This window comes from Manduca sexta, chromosome 16, assembly GCF_014839805.1.
Source record: "Manduca sexta isolate Smith_Timp_Sample1 chromosome 16, JHU_Msex_v1.0, whole genome shotgun sequence".
Lineage (NCBI taxonomy): Eukaryota > Metazoa > Arthropoda > Insecta > Lepidoptera > Sphingidae > Manduca > Manduca sexta.
In genome coordinates, this window is record NC_051130.1 from 583,958 (window position 1) to 607,433 (window position 23,476).

At 34.9% G+C, this 23,476-nt stretch overlaps 2 protein-coding genes across 11 annotated transcripts in view; one reads left to right on the plus strand and one right to left on the minus strand.

The window, feature by feature from the left end:
* Positions 1 to 20,837, plus strand: part of LOC115452841 (probable serine/threonine-protein kinase kinX) — a 37,867-nt gene extending 17,030 nt beyond the window's left edge. For 4 of the 10 annotated variants that reach the window (XM_037439253.1, XM_037439251.1, XM_037439247.1 and 1 more), the window contains 11 exons: positions 4,929 to 5,066; positions 5,671 to 5,776; positions 6,598 to 6,618; positions 7,453 to 7,544; positions 13,075 to 13,707; positions 14,166 to 14,231; positions 14,646 to 14,744; positions 16,991 to 17,113; positions 17,462 to 17,534; positions 17,833 to 17,888; positions 18,128 to 20,837. In XM_037439253.1, coding sequence (XP_037295150.1) covers positions 4,929 to 5,066; positions 5,671 to 5,776; positions 6,598 to 6,618; positions 7,453 to 7,544; positions 13,075 to 13,707; positions 14,166 to 14,231; positions 14,646 to 14,744; positions 16,991 to 17,113; positions 17,462 to 17,534; positions 17,833 to 17,888; positions 18,128 to 18,598 — 1,878 coding nt within the window. In that variant the 3' untranslated portion in view covers positions 18,599 to 20,837. Of the gene's footprint in view, positions 1 to 4,928; positions 5,067 to 5,670; positions 5,777 to 6,597; positions 6,619 to 7,452; positions 7,545 to 9,835; positions 9,916 to 13,074; positions 13,708 to 14,165; positions 14,232 to 14,645; positions 14,745 to 16,990; positions 17,114 to 17,461; positions 17,535 to 17,832; positions 17,889 to 18,127 lie in introns of all 10 variants that reach the window. The other 6 variants (XM_037439248.1, XM_037439245.1, XM_037439246.1 and 3 more) reach the window with 6 other exon arrangements.
* A 1,705-nt stretch (positions 20,838 to 22,542) lies between these two features.
* LOC115452843 (NADH dehydrogenase [ubiquinone] 1 alpha subcomplex subunit 11) lies at positions 22,543 to 23,456 on the minus strand. Its single transcript, XM_030181450.2, has 2 exons — positions 22,875 to 23,456; positions 22,543 to 22,668 (listed from the first exon to the last, which is right to left on the minus strand). Exons 1-2 carry the CDS (start codon positions 23,374 to 23,376, stop codon positions 22,658 to 22,660), a joined length of 513 nt encoding a protein of 170 aa, XP_030037310.2. The 5' UTR covers positions 23,377 to 23,456; the 3' UTR covers positions 22,543 to 22,657.
* Between the last annotated feature and the right edge of the window lie 20 nt (positions 23,457 to 23,476).

The following is a 23,476-nucleotide window of genomic DNA, read 5'->3' on the forward strand; positions in this document are numbered from 1 at the left end:
CTCGACCGCGCCGACCTAGACGCGCGACAAAAATAGACAACCGGCGACATTTGCACGCATCGTACGTGGACTAGACTTAGTTTTACTGGTGGTATGTTTCTAATATGTGAGTTCGCCTGGCTCAGTACTGCCCCAATGTCCATTTCTGTAGTCAAGCAGCAGTGTGTAGTCACTGTTATATTCCGGTTTGGAGGATATTGTAGTCAGTGTAATTACTGGACATAATAAGACTTAACATCTCATGTCTCAGGATGGCGAGCGCAGTGGAATACCAAACAATACTTTGTAATTCAAGGTGTTGAATGGTGTTTCTACTGTTTATGGAAGGTCGTATCGCTTACCATCAGGCTAACGGCAAGTTCGTCTCGTCATTAAAAGCAATAGAAAGAAGTTATTTGTAATATTTACAGTGGCATTAGGAGGTGGTGAAAGGGTCAAACGTCTAGGGCTTCATAAGGGACGAAAAACCCACATTTTGGCAAAACAGTAAAAGGGCCTCGCAGATATTTATCGTCTAGAATCTCGTTGGTTAAGGCCGTTATTATTTATTTACTGCTAGTCGTTTGCAGCTCACAAACTACCTCTCTCGGATTGTAACGTTGCGTACTTTTCCGGGTAAGAGGTAGCCCATATGATATTATAATTCTGGATAAGATTTAATTCTCCTGTGTCAAATTTCATCTAAATCCGTTCAGCGGCGTCTTCGTTTACTTCTATCAAATATCCAACGTTCAAATTTATAATATAATGATAGTAAGGTTTATATATTATATTAATTCTTGTTTGGACTTACATTTCCCGATTGTAATAAAACTGACCGATGTTGGCACTCGCGTTAAAGATTTGACTTATTAGCGTGTAACGGAATGCGCGTGAGTCGCTTGAGTTCGTTTTCTATGCGCTTGCACATCTTTTACTATAGGTACTTAAATTATAATTAGATATGATGATTTGAATTGAGTAAGTAGATAAATAAGTCACTTGTATTTTGATGAATTATCCAGTTTGCAAAATTTGTGTTCCTAATTTAAATAGCTAAAATCAAAGGTGCATTGGTATTTGCACCTAATGCCGGTTTTAATGTAAAAGCACAGTGAATATAAAATTGCCAGTAAATATTATTATATCATAATTCGCGGTTACTGACGTGGTATATCGTCGTAAACTGTTTTCGTGGTTATTCTAAAATATTCTCAAACTACGCAAATCGCAACGAAAACAGATCAACGGGAAGTAGCGGAGTTGTCGGCTGCGAATAGGGCGTATAGACGTACGATAAAAAATCGCATGCGATTTATTTAGTTGCGCGATATTACAGTACATTTTTGCATTATGTAGGTACTCAAAAATTATACTTTGGTTAATTTTATACAAAAGCTGTACTTGTAGCCTGCAAGCGTATCGACTATTTACGAATGTTTTAACTTTATGGCAACTGTCTGTTATGAGGAGATCCGTTTGCTCTTCTGCGAAAAACCATTCCATTCTAGTAAACCGTCGCAATTATTTTTCATACCAATTTACCGGCATTTTTGGACGGTTATTCCAAACCTTTTGTCGCAAACACGATTAAAAGTAGCAAGTCTGTTCACACCGGAAGCTGCCTATTACAGGAAGCCATGAAGCCGTGACGTACACGTATACCGAGCGTTGTACATCACATCTGATTTAGTCTATCGGCTTCTACGATACAGTGACGTTCTAGTGAAAGTGATTATGGAAATACATTAATATACACAATTTAGAACCACTAGCATCTTAAAAATAAAACCGACTACTAAAACAATAGAAAGAAAAAAAACACAAATTAACAAAAACAACCCGACTCCAAAGACCATACAAAAACAAAATTAAATAGAACGTTAACGAGAAATTAATTAAAAACACTAATAATGTTATCTACTATGAATTTCGTGGTTTTATATTTGTCACATTTAGTGTTTTTGTGAATGATAAAATTATCAAAATAAGTTCACACATATAGCCCCGAAGGGTTCGGTAGAGTTAGTACAAACTACAAACATATTACGTTGATATATCCGTAATGTGATAATATGTGGAGAGAATATTAGCATATATGATCCAAGTCGGACAAAATCCTGGGTAACTCAGCGGTGCGTTCATAGAATTGAAAAAGTTGTCCGTTTTTTCCCGACCGGGAATCGATCCTGGCACCTCAGTTTAGAGATAAAGTTCGCTTCTTACCATGCAATGAAACAGCAGTTATAAAAACGCATAAATCCATACTTGATAATCGTATATTAATATAACAATAAATAGAATAGCATTTTTAAACACAAGATTTTGCAATGGATTCAAAAAGAAAGGTAAATAGAAATTGTTTTTTTTTATTAATACTCATAACAAAAAATAAGCTAATTAATCTGGTAACAAACATCATTAAAAATAAACGTATTTTAATAATAGTAAGATCCCTTAAAACTTTTTTAGTATAAAGTGCGTTACTACCAACATGACCTTGGAAGTGTAAATATAAGGGTAGGTCGAAGAAGTGGAACATTAATTATAAATAAATTCTATTTATCGTACGAAAATAAGAAAGACCTATGTTTTCCGGACCGAGGTATCGCCCCGGTTCATAATACAGATTGGGTAGCGCGGAATTTCAATTTACAATCTCGGTCAATGTCATAATGTCGTGACTTTTCGCCTGTCGGATGTATTTACAGATATTCTGGACACGTCAGCGTTGTTTTGGGAATATCGTTTGGGAATGAGAAATATGAAGGAATATTTATGTCCTGTTTTTATACACGACTATCCTCCAAGGGTTGGGCAGAGATGTAACTAGTCCACTCACATTTTGTCGTTATATACGTCTCTTAAAACGATGACTGAATCTATCGAAATATCAGGTCATAGGGCACAAACCCAGGCAATTCAGATATATTTTCATAAAAAAATAGTACAGTCAACACAAAAGTAGCTGAACAAAATCGAGACTTCAAATCGCCCATTTAGTTTAAATAATCTTTCTTTGTGTAAAGTATTTTTTTTATTATAAATCCTAAAGCATAGGCGATTTGAAGACTTAGTTCATCCACTTATGTGAGTGAGTGTACCTCCGTGCTGTCTTACCCTCTTATTCATAGACGTTATTTATCTATGGACGGAGCATTGCTGTGATAACAAGTCTGTTTCTCAGTGCTGACGGCAGCCTTCGCAGTGCGTAGACATAGGGTAGTTGTGATTGGCTAATATTGAGATACTACTTGAATCTAGTTGGCGGTCAGATAAACAAAGCTGAACAAACAGCAAGCTGTCAGATAAGCAAAGCTGAGAAACAGACTTGTTATCGCAGCTATGCTCCGTCCTTTGATAAATAACGTCTATGAATAAGGGGGTTATTTGTCGACTCCACGATACTCAGCTGATAGATAGGCGAGAACGCAAACTGCTATTACTTATTGTATTGTCTATTAAAGTTTGCAAAACAAACATTGCTTCGGTTTCATACAAATTATTTTATTTAACTTCAAACAGATATTGTAAATGTGGGTAGTTAATTTTCCAAATTCAGTTAATCCCTTTCCATCAATATGATACCGGTTAGGGTGGTAAGTCATGAATGTTGTTTCAGCTTAATAACGCATGCTGCTATTTATTATATGTTTTACTAACAATCCGAGTGCTCTGTTTTATAATGTTGGTAAAACTTTGTTTTCGTAAGCAGCATTGGTTCTTGAAATTTACAAATTGTTATGAAAATTGTTTTCAGTCTTGGGAAACTTAAAAGTTTAATTTATATAGTTAAAGTTTAATTTATATAGTTAAAGTTTAATCAGTGTTACGATGACAAGTGAATGATCTAAGGGCGGTAATATGGCGGAGCGCAGCGCTGAGTATTATTTTCTGTCAAACTGTTATCGACATTTTCCTAATTGAAATAATATTCAAAATCATTTGACACAATAATATAATGTTATTTATTATTGTGTTATGGATTTTGAACATTATTTCAATGAGGACATTGTCGATAATGGTTTGAAAGTAATAAATTATCTGCGCTGCGCTCCGCCATATTAGCGCCGGCTGTAAGGTTGTCTAATCTAGTCATAGTGTTAATATACCAAAAGAACTTAAGTCAGTCATTGTAAATTAATCACTGATTAAAATGTGCAACAGTGACGGCTGAACCAATGCTTCTTACCAGCATTTCAATTTTATGATAAAGTAAAAAAAAATACAATTTTACATTATTGTGTCAAAACTCAGGCATTTGTGATCTGTTAATAGAAATTGCGGATAATGTAAACAGTCAATTGAAAACATTACGAGTTAAATCTTTTTGCCAGAAAGCTGATTCCATTTGAAGTATCGCAGAAAGGATTCAAAGGACATCAACTCTCTCCGATGATCCTAAATCCCCAGCCAATTTATTGTGAAAAAAAATGTAAACAATTAGTATAAAGGCTTGTTTACATTGTCTGAGAATTTTGTAGCATACTTTATGATTTTGTATGAATGATTCCACTAGGCAAAAACATTTGGTACTGAAAACTTGCCAAAAAAATTGAGTGTTATTGCACTAGAAGGCATTAGAACGGCCTCTGTTTACCCCGTAAATAATACGGATTTATTGCACCTTTGTTAGAGTTGTTTGGTTATTAGCATCGAGAGGAGATTCTGACCTGTTAGTACTGACGAGTGAAGATTCCAGATGATAATTTCAGGTGTTTTGTTAAAATATGTAATGGTATTTTTACCGCATAGTTCCAATAATGTATTTAAAGACAATTTGAAATGGCGTGATTTTTATAAAGGTAACATTAAATAAATAATTAGTTAATTAGGATCCATGGATAATATCCTCGATCCTGTTTGTCGAAAATTTAATTTTCGCAATGTCCATAGGGATTTAATATGTCTAGCGTGGCTGATAGCAGCTAAATATCTTTTTTTTACAGCCACCACCAATCCCGGGCATGCGGCCCCCGCTCGGCTCGCCCGGGGGTCCGGTGCCCACGCCAAAGTCGTCCATGGGGTTCGTCATGCCGATCTACACGATATGCATCATAGTGTTCTTCGTGTACACACTTAGCAAGGTACGTGGTGGTAGAAATATACATCGCGGTGGTACCTACCCAGGCGGACTCTCATATGAGAGACTAGTAATATGATTAACCGATACTTGAATCGAACTATTGATGTCAGCAAATGGCTAGTCAAAAAAAGAAACAGCGATAGAAAAGAAAGCGGCGATAGCCTAGTTGGTTGTGGAACGGACTGCCGAGACGAATGTCTGCAGGTTCAAATCCCAAGGGCACACAACTCTGACTTTTCAAAAAAATTATGTGTGTATTCTTTGTGAATTGTCGCTTCCTTTAACGGTGAAGGAAAACATCGTGAGGAAACCTGCATATCTGAGAAATTCCCTATAGGAATTTTTTTAGGGTGTGTGAAGTCTACCAATCCGCACTAGGCCAGCGCGGTGGACTAAGGCCTAATCCCTCTCAGTAGTAGAAGTGGCCTGTGCCCAACAGATGGACAGTATATAATACGGGGCTGATATTGTTATAAATGGCCAGTGGTGAAGACTGCGCGAAATGCTTTCGACAACCCGCTTGTTAAATTTCGTGATCTATTTCGACAACTTTTAAAATTTTGCTACCTCTCCAAAAGCTAATAGTTCCTATAACGCCCCGTCAGATCCTGTTCAAGCGCACCGCGTCCGCCTACGAGCCTGTGAGTCCCGACCCCCACTTCAGGAGCAGGGTGTTCCGCGACGACTCCAGGACGTCGCCCGACAAGCTCGGTGAGTTACTGCATACATTATTATGAGTACAGGGTGTTATAAAAATTTGACTACATTATAATGTTAGTTTGAAATTAGTAAGCCGTTAAAAAGAATAACCCCCTTATTCATAGACGTTATTTATCTTAGGACGGAATATTGCTGTGATAACAAGCCTGTTTCTCAGTGCTGACGGCATGTCAGCCTTCGCAGTGCGCAGACATACGGCCGTTGTGTTTGGCTCATATTGAGATACAACTTAAATCTAGTTGGCTGTCAGATACACAAAGCTGGATAAACAGCAAACTGTTAGATAAACAAAGCTGGGAATTAGACTTATTATCACAGCCATGCTCCGTCCTTAAATAACGTTTATGAATAATGGAGTTAGTCGACTCAGAATGTTTATATTATGATTTACTACATATAAAATAATATGAATTAGAAAATTAATTTTCGTGAATGGTTTTGAAAATATAAATATGAAATTGGGGAAGATGGGGGAATTAGGGCCTACTAAATAATGTCAGGGATTTTTTTTTATTAAAAGTAAATTTTATCAATTATTCTCAGTGTGTGCGTATGGAATGTCAAAATGTCCAACATTGATGTTGAGCTATATGTCAAATATACAAAACAATACTAACTAATTTAAAATGTTCGCAGTTTGTATGTGATCCTAAGTGTTATACAAAAATAATAATAATTATTCTTATAAATTGTTTTGACGTTCATTATTGCAACTTTGTTCGCCTACGTGATACGTAAAGTATTTTATTTATTTATTTTGTAGTACGAAATATAGTTGTTTAATAACCGATTTGTCCTTTTAACGCTACCAGGACCCAAAGAGAGGGACACAAGTGAGTATAAATACGTCATTATGTGTAGTTTTTAATTACATTATAAACAGGAAACATGTTACAACGATAACAAATACTGCGAAGTGTTAATTAATTGGAATAATAGGGCTGACTTTCCTCTGTGGTTTTATATGTGCGGGTTAATGGTTACTTCATGGAATAATTAAGGCATAAAATTAAAAGAAATATATTACTCTGTTAGGGGGCCAGGAGCACGTCCTAAATTGATTAAATGGTATTTTTGTTGTTAACACAATATTTGACATTACGTTGAATTATAAATAATATATTATAATATATAGGTTTTAAATGTTTGTTGGATTATCCTGGCAATCAATGGATGTCATATCGGCGTAAACACGTAAAAATACATCAATATAATTTGTATAATTGTTTTAGTTTATTAATTAATATTCGAGTAATGTTATGAAAAGGTAAATTAATCACCCGTTAAATTTTATACATAACGATTCAAAGCAAGCTGTATGCCACGCGCATTTGCCACTATTTCCTTAATAAAATTTGTTCTTAAACAACCAGGATGTTATTTCAAATATTAATGTAAACTTCAATATCCTATTAATAATGTGGTAATGGTTAAAATCGTATACCTACAAAATGGGGATTCTCTAAGTAATTGGACACGCCGGCATAATTGCACCGACCATCAACGGATACTTTCGTCTTTTGCCGGTCGATATTTTGCTTGGATTTCCCTTTACTCATAGTCCAGTAGTCATTGTACAATGCTATATAAAATCGGTCTCTGTGAATAAAAAAGGGGTATGAAAGACAAAGATAAGAGGAAGACTAAACATGATGGTAACTGCTCAGGGGATGTTGAACTGGAGGCGCTGCGGGCGCGGCTTGCGGAGACCGAGCGCGCCATGCAAAGGATCGTCGGCCAACTGGCTCAGCGCGACGCGGTACCCCACCACGAGGGCTGGTGAACTGGCTAGGGGCTACCAGACACTCACTGATCACTCTAGTCGGGATGTTTTACTTAGTCGGGAAAATGTCGAAAACTAGTCATAAAATTCTTCATATGATTATTATTTTTGCTATAAAGTATAAAGGTAGGATTCGTATTTATAATAATAAATAAAGATAATGAAGATCTATAGAAGAAACGTTTAATACTTCGTCTCGTTTATGAAATATTACTTAAATGTTGAATCTAAAACGGAAGGTACTTTAGAGAAGAAGTATATTTTTAAATTTAATTAAAAAAAAAATATTTTTTTTACAAATATAATATTTTGCATGTAAATAAGAAACGTAATATTTTTATGGAATATAGATAATAGTTAATGAAAAAAAATCGTATACTTATATTAGGTATCTGATTAATGATTCGAATAATTATCAAGCCACTGCCATATTTTAAATACAATAACAGTCGTATGTTTAAATATAAACACAAAAAAGTTTTAACATAGTTAGGAGGGTCCAAAAAAACACATCACAAAGATATAGCCCACATCTAGTCTCCTAAAGCCAGTTCACAACTCTTAAATCAATTATATTGTCCAATGTACGTAAAAATAGACGCTTGTGGCATGGTGTCGGTGAGCCCTTATGTTCTTCGAGCCCGGATTACGTTATAGTCGTGCCTTAGAAACGTACAAATTTTAACTATTGGACGTCCCTGTCACTCATATAGAATTTATTGTAAGACGAAGAGTGACAAAGCATTCGATAGCTAAAATGGTAACGTTTAAGAAAAGGGCAAATAGATGTTTGCTGTAGTGTGGCGGGGAGATTTATGTAGATGTAGATAGGGTGGCCACTTTAATGCAAAAATATACAGGAGAAAATAAACAGTTGCACAAAAACGTTAAAAAAGTAAGGATATGCGAAGAGAGTAAAGAAAAATTAATTGACAAATAATAACTTACAAGAATTTAGTATTTTACATACCAGGGATTTAAAAAAAAAATCATTGGCAATCGTGAAGAGAAAAAGCTGTTTAACACGATATTGAAAGTAGCCACCCTGTAGAAGAGTTGATTGTTAATAAAATATATTTTTGGTATTTTTGTCGATTTTATAATATTGTCGCTAACATTGTTCCCCTGTAACTGTTATTTTGTTATTTTAAGAATATTTGTTGTCTTCCAATTTTATTTTAATTAAAACATTTATTTAAATTGATAAGAAATGGATTAAAAAATAACAACTATAACAATATGCACCAGTGCATTATTTGCGAATGGAATTATGTTTGATACAATTTAGAAATAACAAAATTAAAAGAAACTTTTTGATTTTGCTAAATATTTACAAAATTTAACACCTAAATAACAAATTAAAATAAGACTATTTTGAAAGAGATGAAGTGAAATTGTGATTTTATCAGGGTGTAGAATTTTACATTGCAAATAAAAAAAATATATTTACAGATCGTGCCCTAAATAGGATATAAAGTATAATGAATTTTACCCAATTGTCGTTTAGACGGTGACCATATTTGTATACTAAAACAGGATATTTAAAACACAATACAGTCTCACTATATAACACCTTAGGTAACACTATTTGGAACCACGGGCTGTCATTAACAACTAATAAAATGCTATAAGATCGAAAAAAATGTTAATTTAGGGTTTATTAGGTCGACGAGACAAATACGGTGACAGCGGGACGTGTGGACACATCACTCGTGGCTCGTAACGCGCACGCCGCGTTGGCCCCGGGCCAGCAGCTGAACATGCCCGATCTGATGCATCCATTCTATTTTAACACGCGCGTCCTTCGTCATTTGTTGATTACGGCTATTTTTACACAATATCATTTTTGTTTTGAAATTTTTTTACCACAATATCCTGTTGAGTTTTATTAATGTGGTAGTTGCGAAAGCGGTGTGTTCGTACTCAATTAAAAAATGATAGAAAAAAATACTTGTCCAATGGTTACAGACAAAATTGGTTCTAAAAACCACGTATAAAATGATAATTTAATCCTGAAACTATGCTATTGATACCGACCAACCACGTCTAATATCTGCTGACATTCTCAGGTGGCTGTTGGGTCTAGACTTTAGAGCTACGACTGAAAGTGGTATTGGACCCAACACGGTTTGGGATGTCATTCTAGGCTCAGTACTACCGATGTTTGCGTGGAACTCCCCATGAGAACATGTTATATTGTTTTTAAATGCCTATTTAACTATAATACACTTAAAAACCAAACTAATAGTGTGCATTGTCGGGCGCAGTTGTTACTGCAATATCGGGCCTGGTGGCAGAGGTACATCAGCAGATGGAGGCGAGCTACGCGCAAAACCAGCAGCGACAGGTCAAATGCATGCCTGCCATCCCTTTCCTGTCTCCCCTAACACTGGCCTCACACTTGCCATGTAGATATGTCATAATATTTATCGAAAAAAATATGTTTTTTTTTTTATTTATAAAATTGTTTACTTATTTTTTTTTAGTTAATTTTATATATTTTCTGGAAAAAAATTGTCGGTAGTACACGTTTTTTTAAAAACGAAAGATAAAAAAGGGTTTTTGTTTGTAATGTTAATTAGAAACAAAACCAAATCACATCCATCTCTCCCCTAACTCCTGTGCAGCGTTTGATGTGTTACAACAGAACATTCCTTTAATCTTTTTCATTATAATTTTACGAGCACGTAATTAATTCGTTATTACTTCATAGATATGTACTGTCTGTTTTGATGTCAAAATTATAGTACATTTGATGGTGAATACAATGTGGGGGATTTATGTGGTACGACCTCTGCTATAAGGTCTCTGGTTCGAATCCTGAGTCGGGCAAAGTGATAAGATTTTCTGGTCAGTATCATCAGAGTGTGAAAGTTGTGTGTGAAGTGGCGACAGGCTCGCCACTTACATCACGGGACGGAACACACATTCCAAAAATTTGATGCACCAGTTGCATCGCTACCTACCATTTCGGGGATAAGGACATGATGCCTGTTAGTTTTCTAAATGTTGACCAACCGTACACGTTGCGTCCCTTGTCAGTCGCCAAAGTTTTAAAGCCAAATAGCCCTTTAGCACAAGATTAATACAATAACGTGAAATAAATGGAGTTGGTTCGCGAAAGCAACACGTTTTTGGCACACGCACTCTATCCATGACCGCGGTTTTGGCAACAAAGTTTCGGTTTAAATTCCAATTTATTTGAAACTGAATGTTTTGGAGTATGTTTGTGAAAACACTTTTTTGAGATGATGAGTATATTTTTAGTTAAAATGTATAATATTCGTATAATAATATGATACCTAAATTGCTGCAACTATTAATAACGTATCAAAACATTTTGTGTGATTATTATTCCCTATATAAATAGGTTTTGGAAAGACTAGAATAATCTGAAATTCTTGCAGTTTGTGGATTCTTTTTGTTCCTTTGTTTTTGTCATTTTATCATTTTTTTTATTTATTTCAATTCTATGCATTTTGGTTTGTCCTTTTGTGTGTTCGCCTTTGTCTGTGTGCACCTGGTACCATGCCTTAATAACTTTTAACCTTATAAAAATCACAGCCACAATAACAGTACCCATATAAATCCTCTATTTAAGGCCCTACCGCGTGCAAACGGCCTTTATTTACGAATAATTCCTTTAAAAATCAGTTTTGGGATGAGTCCCGCGTGACAAGAGTATAATACAAGGAAAAGTCTATCCAACCTAGCAAGCCAATAGTTTCAAGAAGCTGTGTGCAATTTAAAAAGCTCAGCAATATTTTATTAGGGGTCGTTCAAGTATTACGTAACGCAATTTTTGAAGATTTTTTAGCCCCCCACCCCGCTATGTAACGCGCCGTAACGTTTTCCTGTACGCCAAAAAGTTACGTAAGTCTAAAGTATTTTTTTTTTAATATTCACAATTTGTCACGCAAATTACCGGAACATCGTTAAAATACCTTTGTTATTGTTTTAAAATAAAAAAAAAACAATGTTACTTAATGCGTTGCACAAACACCCCCTCCCCTCCAAATTACGTTACGTAATACTTGAACGCCCGCTTATCACATACAATGGTTTTACTTTGTAGTTCATTCGGTGTTCAAATGCTATTGTACGTGTAAACGTGGGAAGCAGTGACGTAGCTACATTGGCGGCGAATTGAATATCATAAGTTATTCGAGCAACATTTAGACAATAAATATTTATCTTGCTCTCAATGATTATCAGGGTTTATTTGGGTTCAAACGTAAACGCTTGTAAGCCAAAAAATCTTGTGTTCATAACTAGTAAGAATAAATGTTTAAGCAGGCAAAATCGCCGCGATTTTGAACAAAAAAGAATATCTAATTTTTTTTTGTAAATGATTACAAAGTAATATACAAGGCAACTTTAAACAATTTGCATTTAAAGGAAACGGTAAAAAAGTAAGTTTCTGAATAAAAAAATGTTGTGTCGACGGCACGCACGGAGAAAAGATTTTCGGTTATTACGCTCTGGATGAGATGTGCAAACTATAAACTTTGATTCACACACACTACTGAAGTGTGTGACCTGTTAAGAATACCATAAGATTGTATTCTTGGTACACGAGGCGTAAAACCCGCCATATTGGCACATCTAAGTGTGTCGCGTTCCAGGATCAGCCTGTGTATCTATTAATCCGGCCGGCAAAATTGTGTCGAATAGTGAGGCATAAACATTTCTCGTCAATCAATACTCTATCTGAACCCTAATCACTTACCATCAGGCGTAGTGGGTTCAGTTTCCCGTGGCTGGATAAGAACAATTCGATTATACGCAATCGTTACCAACGTTCTGTAAAAAGACAAGTTGATACCATCCATACATCTTTAATATGGCTGTTGTCCAAAACTCTAAGCACAAACTTATTAAACATAACTGCAACATAAATGTAAATAAAAAAAAATCTATAAAAAAGCTAATAATTCAAATACTTATACTCAATATCGTTAAGCTATTATTAATATTTTTTTTTGTGTTATGTTACTTTTGTTTTTTTTTTTTAGATAATCTGTGTTATCGCACTTTTTATTTTCGAGCTATTTTTTGGCGTAGGTAACTAATCAACGCACGCTTAAAGCTTCTACTTATAACAATTTGGTTAGAACTTAAACAATTTCTAAAATATGAAAGTAAAAAGTTTGAATGTTTTGAAAAAAGTATTTTATAGTATGTAAAGAATCTTAACAGTAAAGAATGTAACATGTCAATTCATGTTTAATCTCTAACCACCCCTTGTATCTTAAATATTTCTAACCAAGTTTTGTAAGTATACAAAATTCTCCAAAAAAAGCTTAGAGAATATTAAATATAGATGTTACGCTTCTATAGATGTTACCTCTACCCCATAACGAAAACTAGTCCAATGCTATCATAATGCTTTAGAATTGAGTGGCATTATAGAATTAATTCTTAAGTGTAAAAGGTCTTATATTCACTGTGAACAAAGGCCTTTAGAAACAAGGGCTGTACTTACCATAGTATTTATGCGTTATAGGAGGCCCAGGATGAGCAGGCTCGCCCGTACACGAACGGTACAATACTTCACAACACCGGCCCGGTGCATATCGTCGCCAGCGAATACCAGGAAGCATCCAAGGAAAAGAGTCCTGAACCTCAGAAGGAAATGCCAGAACCTTCACCTGAGGTGAAGGAACCTGCCCCTGAATCTGAAAAGCCTCTGTCAAAAGAATCTTTAGAGACGAAAGAGTCTGAGGAATTAGAGGCTGAAAAACAGGAAGAATTGGTTCAAGAAATACCTGCAATACAATCTGAAGAAGCAGAGAAGGACGATGTTAAAGAAGAGAAGGGTCCAGAACAAAATGACTTAAAACTCGTTGCTGATGAAGAAGTAGACGAGAATGATGGCGAAGCTAAATCCGATAAAGAAGAATCGGGTTCAGAGCCAGAGTTAATAGAAATTAATAATAAAGAGGATGAACTGATTAAATTAACAAACGATGACGTAGAAAGCGATGACTACGTCAAAGTGGTACAGGATTTCTTGAACGAGGAAGCTAAAGTAGCCGGGAAAGAAGAGAAACAATCGACTCCGGATCTCCTGGAAGAAGCTATTAAAGAAGACTCACCTGATAAACCTGAGGATGACCAGGAAAATGCTAGTGTAAAGGTAAGATTGTTTTGATGGCCTAGTTCTAGAAGCCCATAGCTTGTCAATAATTACGTCACAACTAGTGTTGTTACTAAAACGTTAAGTTGATTAATTGCATTTGCTTGTTGGGGAGTGCACTTAAGTGGATGGCTCCCTGCACTTACTAACATTGTGATCGGAAAGATTTTCAAGTTAAAATAATAATAGTATAATATGTAAAACTGTATAGAGAAAGTTACTCGTGTGATGGTAAACATTATGACAAAATTGTGATAAAACCACATTATAAAAAGTTTTATAACAAAAAAAGTAGCTGAGTTGGGTTCACACTTTGTCTGTTTATATTTTCTCTGTACAGCATAGTAATTTTCAATTTATTTGGGGATTAAGATGATGATACTTTAGCCGGTGATAGAAGTCGGACACTTTGTAAAGTTAAATAGAATAAAAATATTTATCAAATTATGTTCCAATAGGTATTACCGTTTGTGAAGGAGATGTCGCCAAACTGTGTTTTGTTACAAAACTGTACGGCGCTCAGTGTGAGTCCTGGGATTTTGTGAGCATTCCCTCTCATCCAGGCGCCAAGGCTTCAGGTGTCCGCGTTTATCCATGACATGCACCATTCACACATCTGAAGTATTAGATCCGATCTCTCAGTCACTAGATCTTAGGTTTCATAATTAGCTGTTATTGCAATAGATATTAAAGCGAGGGGCCTGGCATCACTCTTGGATTTGTCATATTTATCGTCGTATACCATTAAACACTTGTCTGGAAGCAACATATAAAACTTATTATCAAGCAATCCCCTACCAAATAAATTCTTAGCACGGGTTTCGCTTTCCCCATTAAACATAATAGGTTATTCGCTGCGTCAATATAGCATGATAATAAACCTATAACATTAGTCCACGCTTGCTCCACTTCCCCGTCTCACGAGTCTCGTCCCGTAGGTGGTAGGCATGGAGGTGACGGCGCACACGGCGGACGGCGGCGCGCTGCCCCGCGCTCCCCCGCCGCCCGCGCCGCCCGCGCCTGCGCCCCCGCGCCCGGTGAGGCCCTACTGCACTGTGCATATCGTGCAGACTTTGTACGATATTGATTAAACTTAGTTTCAATCAGGCCGGTGTTCTTGTGTCAACCGGCGAGGGATAATCATCTCTCGTCAGTCGATATTGCGACGCTACTCCACTTATCATCAGTAAGATCAGACAGTGTAAACAAGCTTGTAACTTAGCTTTTGATCTTTGGTTTTGCCTGGGTATCACTTATAATTTATAGCTAGATGACTTCTGGTGGTCCAATCATATCAGTATCACCCGCTGAACTAACTGAAGACTACCTAAAAATTTCATGAAAATCGCTATTTTGGAGTCCATAGGAAACATGCATGTACACTTATGTGTAGACACTTAATAACAATAAAGGTAGTAAGTGGAGATTAGTTTGTTCGCACTGTCTGAATTTTTAATGCATAACAGAAAAAGTCAATGGATTTTTTGTTTATTGAAGGGTATATTATTTATTAAATAGAGTCAATGTTGCTAGCGCCATCTAGTAACTGCCACTGTTCAATTTTAAACAAATTGTTGATTTTCTATTGATTTTGAATCAACAGTATTTGTATGTTTATACCCTTTTATAATACAGACCAGCAAATTAATATTTGAATAACGAACGAAACCAAAAACCTGAGAACGGTGTTTAGCATTTGTTTATGCATTTTACTATAACACGTCCTACATTGGTTTATGTTTATTCTATTTTCAAAACTTCTTTAAGATAATAATTTATTTTTTATTGTTTGGTGTAGTTAGAGCGCATAATTCAATAATTTACCTTTTTGTACTTTTTGAGTGTGGTAACACATGAAGTAATTTTATTTTATTTATATTTATAGTAACACTAAAGTATATAATTTAATTTATATTTTAGTTATGTTCGATTGACACATTCCATTACTGACACTGCTTTGCTCAAATATTTGCTCAAAGAAAAAATCTGAATAAAGTTGAGTTCTTACGATATAGAAGTTACTCAGTAAATGACAATAGATAAAAAAAGGAATTTAATTGAGTGCATATTTTTTTTATAACAATTATCAGAAGAAATTTAACAGTAAAACTGCTTACATTGCATTTTTTCAACACACATTTTTGCAAGGGCATAGGCTTAGTATTCTAGGCTTTGGGGTAGGGTCAAAACTAAAATTTCATAAGGGAAATTATAATAATTAAACTCAAGTACTTACTTTCGTTTGTGCTTGTTTTGAACGGGGGATAGTGGCGTCCCCGGCTCCCCAGCTGCCCACGCTCATGCATTATTAATGTTTTTTTTCAATAAATATATTTTTTTATCCGTCAATATAAGCAGTTTTATTTTTGTAGTAACATGTCACGACTTACTAACAGTATTTTACTTACTTATATTTCTTTTATGTATTCTGTTTTACAATAAATAAAAAAAAATAAACAAATAATATGTTTAGAATGTTTTGTAGATTAATGCAAAAATCCTTATTAACAGTTAATAACATTTTGCATAGTGAATTTAGAAGTAGTCCGTAAATTGAAAACAGTGAATTAACCCGTGAGGTAGCTGAATGTTTGCCGGCAAACATTGACAGCTACGCGTGTGACGGAAAAATAACCTTATTATGTAGTATATATGTAGTATATAAGGTTATAATCCCGTGACACACGCAAATGTCATGTAGCTGTCTTGGCTCGCCGGCGATTCACGAGAGACCAAGAGTTAACCAGAGAATGATAAAACAAAATTTAAATTACAAAGTATTTTAGTAACTAATAACTGGGTGGTAGAAATTAGAATCAAATGAACTGAAATTAGTTGCGTGATGCTCAGGATACTTATAGTAAAAATACGTGATGTCACAACCTCAAAAATCTAGAAATAACACGGCCAAATGACCCTTTCACAAGTTGAAAATAAGAGCATAAATGTGCATCAGGCGGTAACAATTTGCTCCATATTATTCAGAATTAATGTCATAATTTTCACACTAAATAAACCTTCCATGAAAAGAGCAAAATTTTTCATTTACAATAAAACCGTGGCCAATTTACACAGTGACTAGTTTGCCTCGGGTCCTTATCATACTGGGGGATATTTATAGTGGTAACACTCAAATAAATGAAATATTATTAACGCTTAGATCTTGTCGTTCTGTGATTAGCTTCATTTTTAAACTGACTTTTCATGTAGGTTTCAAAAACATGTACAGAATATTAAATTTGAAGTTCATAAGTTGTTAGGCATAACGCACGTATTTCCATAGCACGAGGCGGAGGAAGTGAAGTCGATATTCCTGGAGACGGAGATTCCGCAGAAGTCTCGGGTCCTCGTCGCGGACTTCGTCGAAGACAGGCCCGAAGAATCCGCGCCCAGTAGCAATTCCCCAGTAAATATCAAAATTGTTTCAACATACCGCCGATTTGGTTCACGGCTTGATGCTTGACATTTTGGAAAGACTAATAAAATCTATTCATTCTTTTTCGGAATACTAAAACTTAAGATCGCGCTTAGGATAGTTTGGGCTGACTAAATACTCTACTTTACTTCAGTGACAATGTTATGTTTAATTTAGTACTAACACTTTCTATTTATGTGCTCCTGGTACTTCACTAATCTCGACCTTCAGCATGCTTACGTTTTCTTTATGTTTTTATGTTTTTTTTCGTGTTTCTATGTTCAAATGATTTGTTTATAGTCCGAATTTTCATTTTAAGGAAATATTTATTTGGTACAGATGGTGGTGAGCGGTAAAATGACCTTGTCACTCATACAGGACGCACCGAGAGACACTCCTGAGAAGGATCCAGGTAAAAACTATATTGATATAATTTTAAATCTTAATGGTCACGTCGCCTTTTTAGTTTATTGAGCAGCATGTAACTTAAGATGGTGAGAGGTCCTGGGTTCGAATTCCAGGTCGGGCGATACTTTGTGTGTTTTGTTACAAGTGTTGTCCAACACTGGTTCCTCTAGATGGGGTTGAGTCAGAAAGGTCTATCAAAAAATCTAAGGCAAAACTCTTCTAAACATAATAAAAGTCTTGGAATGAAAGAAGAGAAGAACTTGTGGATTAGTTTGGTCATATTTAAAATTTTCTTTTTTCAGAATCAACAGTGGATGATTTCACAACAGCTAGTGCGATCACTCAACCAGCCGCTGATGTAAGTTGCGACATTTAAATTGATTTTTTAGACTGGCGTATTTTCAAAGTGGAAACCATAATCATTAGAGCTTTACGTTGTTTCCACACCTCCCAGGCTAGGTTATTTCTGGTTTAATTATGTTAGTTTAATGTTTTATGGTTGCAAATACATAACAAACTATATAACATTTTATTTCTAAAATGCCTATGGTATTTTTTTTAAGTTTCTTAACTATACATAACTAATACACTTTACAGAAACAAATTGAAGAAGAGTCCGACGAAGAAATAGAAATCGAAGAAGAAATAGAAGTGGAAGAGATCGAGGAAGAGGAAGAAGTTGAAGAGATTGAGGAAGACGAAGAGAACGAACCGGTGGAGGCGGAGAAACCAGAAGCAAAGGAACCAGTCAAAGTGCAAGAAGTAAAGGAAGCTGTTAAAGTACAGGAAGAAGTAAAACAAGCAGAAGAAGATTCCGAAGAGGAGGTAGAAGTAGATGAAGATGAGGAACCAATACAAGATTCGAAAGTTGAACCGGTTAAAGAACTAGATGCCGATAAAGAAGAAGAGTATTCTGAGGAAGAAATTGAGGAGGATGAGGAACCAGTGGAAGAGTCAGTTAAGGTAAAGGAACCAGTGAAATTAAAAGAGCCAGTTAAAGGAAAACCATCTGTAGAACATTCAGAAGATGATAAGGAACAGAAGAAAGCGAAAGGAGATAAAGAATGAACTGATAGGAATTAACTTGTAGTGAGAGAATGTTTGGTGGTTCTGTAAATAAAAATATTAAACAAGTAAAATGGATTCAAATAAAAATACCTACATTATTTGACCCATTAAATGGACTCCAAAGAAGGAATTAGGAAGGCATAATATTTGGGGACCACCGAAAAATTTTCATGTTTGAAGAAAAAATACATCAGGCAAAAACAACATTAGTATATTTTATACGGAACCACTAAACAGTTATTTTATTATTATCTTTAAATATAATTTTAAAAATGTTTATTTTTGCAAGTTATATTTTCTTATGCTTTCGCTCGTCACGTTATTTTTTACAATTATATTTTTACCTTCGATCGTCGTTTCAGATGTATATTTTGTGCAAATGTGGCCGTTCGCTTGTAGTATAAGATTTTAAGTGTGTTTATGGACGTGGCAATTTCTGGGGCAGAATTTATCAATATAAAAAAAGACCCCGAAATTTTAGGCCTTGACAAATATAGTAATAGTAAAATTACTATACTAAAAAGATTTACAATTACTCAGGTTTGCCTATGGTCCTCAATGACAGCAAAAATTAGGATTGTATATTCATCAATCGAAAATGAACCAATCAAAACAAGTAATTAGTACGCCATCATTTAATTCCGATTTTTGCATTCAGTGATTTGATAATTATCTATTCATTTCGATTGAGAGAATGTAAGGCACGGCATAATGATGCCTCAGTATGCTGTGAAAGTGCGTCCATGAACATGGAACTACGAATTTAGCATTGCTCTCAGTGTTCGATATTTTTGTGCCAAATTTACTTCGAGCTTTTTAATTTTTGTCATAGTTGACCCCACACATTTTGTATTACATTAACACCCCATTGGCAAGTTTCCGGTTTAAACTACGATATTTAAAGAACCGGAATGAGGTAGCCAGATTAATGACTGGTTATTATGAGTTTCACAGTTAATGCGTCATGGTGAAGAACACAATGCATTACCATGTACTTGTAATTTAAAGTTTTGAAAGATTGTTTTTCGAAAACGTTGCTCGTCTCATACTGTTCAATTACATATTTTAACTTCTTAATATATATATTTCAATGGGGTGATATAACTATGTATCAATGTGTCATTTATAGGTTAGCGGTGATGGACACGGCTGAGAAAAAATCGATTAAATATTGAAAGTCTGACTTATGATCAGTCGCATAGAGTTTATAATAACGCAAGTGTAATATTAAGTGGAGCGAATTTTTTTGTTATGATATATTAAATCTTATAGTAGATAAAATTAAATGGGGTTTTAATTGTCTTCGATTAGTTCAATTGCCGGCACTCCGTCAGCGCTGAACCTTTAAATTCACAGTCGCTGCTGGTCATGGTTGATGACGTCATTTGTCGTTTCTTAGGCTGTCTTGCCAAAATATTTGTGGATTAGTATAGACAATTTTTTTACCCTTAGCAAATCTAATTTGTGGCAAATCTTCCTTCCAAATGTTTAGCCAAATTTTTACAATGTTTTCCTATTATACACTAATGTATGAATTATAGGTAATAATATAAATTAATATTGTATGATCGCTTGCAAAAAATATTGTATTAAACTATAATTAACAAGTTTCTTTTAGAATCTATTATGTACAATTTCTTAGAATATAAGAACCAGTTATGGATGTGCCGACGTATAATTATCAAAAAAGGGTTGGATTGATCCTACAAATTTTTTACAGCGATTTTTCTTGCAAGCGATTTTTCATTAGTATCATGCCCCAACCTCTACATGTGTTAATGTATTGGGTGTGTTAGAATAGACGGTAATTTTGCACTGGCGTGTAGTTTTTATGCATTTAAGTTTATATCTTTGTGATTTGTTAAGAAAAACATTATTTATTTTGTTATATTTTTTTGCGGAATGAACCCTTTATGTGCGAAATTTTTCGTCAATATTTTATCATACCTCATTATGACGGTTAGGTCTCTGGGGTAAAGTGATACATCGCATAATAAGGGTGAAAATATTTATTTTTGAATGTTAACTAATTTATATTATTGATTGTAAATTTTTGTTTAATGTGGAAATGTTTTTAGACGTTTTATAATCGAGTGTAACTTATTAATACATGGTATTCAGCATTCCTTGTCTTTCTGAATGTGTAGTAGATCCAGATCAGATTGTCTATTTAAATGTAAACATACACATTTCCGATATGTATTGCTTGTTTTAGTTGTAATAAAATAACAGTAAAAAATGTTTTTTTTGTGCAAGTCTAGTTCCCAGTTATGGACAAAATTATCGTTACTTCAGCCTTAAGAAAATTTTTAGCTGAGCAATTTCTGAGAGGGACTTGGTCAAAATCAAAACCATATTCAGCTATTAACTTAGATTTTTGACATAAAGAACATCATTTATAGGGCCTTACTTTTAAAACTGCCTATTAAATAAGGTTGCATAATGGAATATTGTTTTGCTTTTATAGAAGAATAGGAGAAATATAAGTAATGTTACATCTCACCAAGTCTTACTATCCAATAGTAGGTAGAGATTCAATATCCTAATTTGAAAACATCAATACTGCATATCATTAGTAAACACAATGGTTTTCTTTTTAAGATGATAGCTAATCATTATTTGGTATTTTTTGTAGATATATCTTCTATAGGTCTCTTCTATTTCAAATTTATTTTGTCAGTTACATGGTATTGTCTTGTATTTACCACTTGACTGTCTCAGTGGCATATAATGTATACGCAGTACGGGGACAGGCCATAATAACTCTGGGTTCTTCCATCTTCAAAATTACTTTGTAGCAGCTTAAAGACAGGAAGTCCCTTAGCAAGCATGTAAAGCCTTTGGTCCTGCACCTGATCTCTCTCCACTCATGTCAGATTACCATCTTACTGACAATGGGAGTGAAGAAAGAGTGCACCTGTGTATTGCACACACACTTGTGCACTACATTTCCTGCATACTTGGGTGATCTTCATTGAGATTGACCACTGTGGCCAAAATTCGGTTAGGAAGAAATTATTATAATCAGTTTACCACTTTTACTTGTGTAGTCTAGTTCAGTTACCTACATAAGATGAATAAATACAAAACTTCAAATGGCTTATACACCTTTGTGTTGACATTTCATTTTCTTCACAAAAATAGAATAAAAGGTACTTAACTTCCAAATAAAACAATTTTTCGAATTTTATTAGTTTTTTATATTCAAATTATCTCCTGATGTTTTGATGACTGCAGCCTTCATGGCCACAGAGCAGACCAAGGTGCTGCTCATCCAAAAAGTCAAAGCTACAATAGATATTGTATATGTGTATACATACTTGTGTATACACACAAGTAGTATATGTGTATACTTGTAAACATAGGTAGATACCTATGTTTACAAGTATATAACAAATAAAAATAGTTTCAATTAAACTTACTGTGTATAAACAATTTGAAGTTTTAAATTTGTTCAGGAAATTTCATGGCTGACGGATCTGCTTGACAACAAGCAGAAAAACATTCCTTGAGAATTACTATTTTGTAGGTCATTTTAGAAATCTTTAGGGAAAGTCTATGTCAGGGATGACAAACCAATGGCACACATGCCAGTGGAGACATGAGTCAAACAATTCAAACATGCATGTAACATCCTAAACATTGTATACAAATCCTTCTTTGGGGTCACATAATATATTACAATATGTAACAGGTGTAGTGAAGCCACTGTACCGAGCCCTAACAAAAACAAAAACAAAAACAAACATAGTTGGGTCATAAAAAATCACTAAAGTGGCTCCCACTTACATAAATACTGGATCTGCCTGGCACTGTAAAGGGTATATTTTTATTTTTTAAATAATGGCATGTTAACTATTAAAGGTTTCATCATCCCTGGTTTAAATTAAACAGTTCATATTTTGCTGATGATATTTTCTCAAATTATAATAAAAACATTTAAATCTCTACTTTAAAAGACAACAAGTTAACCATGGTTTTTATTTCAACACTTAAACAAAATTAAATTATGGTTTGATTTTATTTACATTCTACATTCATTGGAAACTAAAATCACCTTCAGTTGGGACCTGAAAAACAAAACAATATTTCATTAGAACTAATCAAGGCTTTTATCAATTTATTTTACATTTAAACTATAACTACATAATAAAGTCTGTAACATAATTGATTAAAATTTATTTAAAATTGAACTGCTTGATTTAGGTTCATAAACAGTTTCTACTTTCAATGTTAGCAATAATACAGAGTCACCATTATTAGTAAAATAACATACCTGTAGTATAGTTCTTCAGCTCATCAAAGTTTTCAGTGATTGTCCAATCATGTTTGACCGACTTGATAGTTTTAGTAGCATGGGCCACTGTAGGGAAGAACTCTGTGCCACTGTCAATAGCCATCTTCTTCACGACAGCCGCGGTGCCCAACACAAGGGCAGCGGGCAACGCTACCGCACCAGTCTTCATCCAGGCGCTGAAAACGCAGCCCGCGGCAGCACCACCCATAAAGTAATTTAACTTGTCATTTTTCCCTCGGTAGTTTTGTGCCACGTTTGTGGTTACAGTGAAAGCAGTCGCCATGCCCACCAGCGGGCCTATAATGTAAAACATTCGACCTGCAGTGTTCACAAAACCTTTGGGTCTCGAGTACATAAGGACATCCGCAGAACCGGCTGCAAGACCCGTAAGGAACGCATATTTAGATGTTACGAAGGTCTTCTTGTAAATATCGTGGCCCTCGGGCGTATCGTAGTATTTGTAATTTAGTAGTTTACTCATTGTGATAGCTGGTGAACTCTATGAAATAAGAGTTACACAACACAACCTCAAATGCAACTTAATTTATAAATGTCAAATATGACATTGCACGAAGTGTTCA